General features: G+C 37.0%; 1 protein-coding gene across 1 annotated transcript; it reads left to right on the top strand.

Annotated features, from left to right (window-relative positions):
* The first annotated feature begins 574 nt into the window (after positions 1-574).
* Positions 575-2,748, top strand: LOC135471831 (uncharacterized). The gene is made up of 4 exons (XM_064751210.1): positions 575-713; positions 1,407-1,521; positions 2,045-2,149; positions 2,556-2,748. Exons 1-4 carry the CDS (start codon positions 657-659, stop codon positions 2,621-2,623), a joined length of 345 nt encoding a protein of 114 aa, XP_064607280.1. The 5' UTR covers positions 575-656; the 3' UTR covers positions 2,624-2,748.
* Positions 2,749-3,093: the final 345 nt, after the last annotated feature.

Raw genomic sequence — 3,093 nt, 5'->3', positions numbered from 1 at the left:
CTACAAATAAGGTCACATGGTATTTTCACATGTGGTAGTTTTCATTGGGGTAAAAATAACATATGGTTGGTAATACGAAAATACTGTAGGGACTTTCAACAAAACAGATCGAAATAAAACTATAACAAAACTGATGCATGCTGGGACGTAGGATAATTCAAATCTTCTACAACCATATTATTTTTTAAATTCAATGAAAATACTTAAACTGTAACACTGAGAGAGTCTTATGAGTGTAATGAAATTAACAACACATCAATAAGCTAGTCTCGAAGTTTAAATATTTATAAGATATCACTATGAGTACTGTGAACATTACTGGGAATTCATTGCTATGTTTCGTTATTTTCGTCAGAAAATAAGTGGAATGCAAGAGAGGTCATGTGAAAATGTGCGTTACACTGATTTGTCGGCAGAAAAATTTCAGATGGGTGCGATAATGGTGACAGAGATTACCTTAAATAGGCATGGCAACAATTATAAAACTAAAACTGGTACAATAATAGGTTAATAACGCATTTTCCACAAAACTTTACCTACTAAAGAGGGTTTTTATTCCATTAAATGGCCTGCAGTTTTGCATGAAGGCACTCTGTATATAAACCGCGCTTCAACGATTAAACACAGACTCGAGCTTCCCAGATAGAGCAGTCAAGATGAAGGTTTATATCCAGTTGTGTCTTGTTGGTATTCTGTGTGCTATTGCCAGCGCGGTAAGTTTCTCTAACAGTCTTGTATCTGTACAAAAACGACAGCGATTTCCTGTCACCCTGCCTTTACCACAATATATAGCTTCAAAGTCAGCGTTGTAAATTACCCATCTGTGTTTAGTTAAAAATTTACCGAAAATATGGCATATTTCTGACGTGTTATGTCTCGCCTTGTTACATTTGTTTGATTTTATGTGTGTTGTGTGACAGATGAAATCATTGTCGCAAGACAATTACATCAAATCATAAAAGTGCAACTAGCATATTTTACTTGAAGTCTCTTAAATTTACAATAAGTATACGCCTGTATAATTATCCCTTGACCAAATATGGAATATGTGGTCCTTATTCGTTCATGCCTAATTCCACTTAACCTAAGGTAAGTGGGCTTTATGTCCATCGTTTTGAATAAAATCGCCATTATAAGCATTGAGAGTTAGCTTTGAGCTTCATCCTATTCTCTGCTTTATGTGTCTATAATTTTAAAGATAGTTTCATTATCGCATAAAGAGATGGAGCTTTCATTACCTAAATGTCACCCAACACTCTAACAATCGTGCACAACATTTTAGATTCCCTGCTTCCATCTTTCAACCGAATTGTGTTCTAATTTTCAAATTGTTCTATGTCGTTTCTGTAGATGTGCTATTGATAGCTGTTCATTCACATGAGGTTCTTTTCTTTTTATTTTTGCAGAAAAAATGCATTATATCTGCGGATTGCAAGAATAATCAAGGTCGAGAAGTATGCTACAACCAAGAGTGCCACAAAGACATACCGTGCAACAAGGACAACGACTGTTTCTTCTGGGGTATGGTTTGGCTGTTAACACCAATACTTTGAATTCATCGATTTAGCATAGTGTCTATGATTCTTTTCGAAGTTTGTTAGTTGAAATATGATGTGCCTTTGGACGCCATACTTTAAAATTTTGCAGTCATATTACCTCGATGATTCATTAGGTGTGTGTGCATATACTGTGTCTTATTGTGAGAGGGCAAGTCCATGCCACCAAACTTCTGGCGCCACTGAATTATCACGTCGCAGACGCCAGACATGACACTCCGCCCAGTCATATTATACTACCGGACCAACCAATCCAACCTGTTGAGCACCACGCGAGGCAGCAACAGGCACCAAGAATTTGGTTTGAACCTACCTGGTATATTGTAATGAGATCCAAGTTAACAGTAGCCAACTGTAGCGTTGACAGGGAAAACTCCGCACACCAAAGAAACCATGAATATATAAAACTCCCATTTAGACAGCTGTACGAAGTCCTCAAAAAAACGAAAATAGATCCATTGGTAAATTGGAAAGGGTTTTTTTTGTAGGTGCTGCGGATGTTGCTTACAATTTCCCTCACCCCAGATGTTATGATTTCCCTCACGTCCAGAGGGAACCAGGATACGGAACCTGCCTGCTCGTCGAATTCGCAGGTAAGGGACATGCACACATATATGCCAACGGTGTGGTCAGTTAGTTTCAGTGATGTTACTGAAGCAAGACTGTAATAAACAATCAAAGATATATATTTTACCTAAGCATTCTTTAAGTCTCCATATTAAATCTCCATATGCATTTGCCACTGTTATCACTTCAAACCTTCTATACACTGTTCTGTTTATCCATTTTGTTAATAAATTACCATATGCATTGCAGTCGGCGAAAAGTTGATTCCGAAGACATATCATTAATCTACGGCGAGTCTTATTAAAAGTAACGATACTAAGCAACACGACAACAGGACCATTATCGTTTAAACTGGAAACATATAAATAGAAGGTTTATGTAAATATGTGTGGTGCGGAAGTATATATGTATGCACGTTTTCACATATTTTAGATCACCTGTTCAACAGAATACCCGGTGAGGATGTCGCGAATATCAAGGAGGACGATCCTACGCAATAGAAAGCTGTTCCAAAATCTTCAACAATGGGATTTTCAACTACATGTAAAACAATAATAAGATAGACAGTATGCTTCAATGGTGATCACGACTTGTGCAGAAGTTCGTAATAAATAATTCAAATCAATATGTGGAACCGAATTTTGTTGCTTGATTTTATTTATTTGTTTTTCTTTTTTCACATCTTGCAAACTTTTCAAACGGACCCTTCGAGTATCCAAATGAGATATACTTGATTGCCTTTACGCCAGACACGCGAATGTAAGTAAAGTAATGAGTTGGCTTTACAAAGCTGTCGCTACACCACGTCACGTACCTTTACAATGGTGAGGTATGTTGTCATGGAAATGACGGAAATGACGGGTGCAAGTTGCTACTGTTTTAGTAGCAACTTATTTAGTATTTATTTAGTATATGATCAATTAATCGAGAGGCACAGAGACGTAAAAGTGACAACTTCAGAAAGAAGACT

The sequence above is a fragment of the Liolophura sinensis genome, chromosome 7 (genome assembly GCF_032854445.1).
Source record: "Liolophura sinensis isolate JHLJ2023 chromosome 7, CUHK_Ljap_v2, whole genome shotgun sequence".
Taxonomy (NCBI): Eukaryota; Metazoa; Mollusca; class Polyplacophora; order Chitonida; family Chitonidae; genus Liolophura; species Liolophura sinensis.
This window is presented reverse-complemented; position numbering and strand designations above follow the sequence as displayed.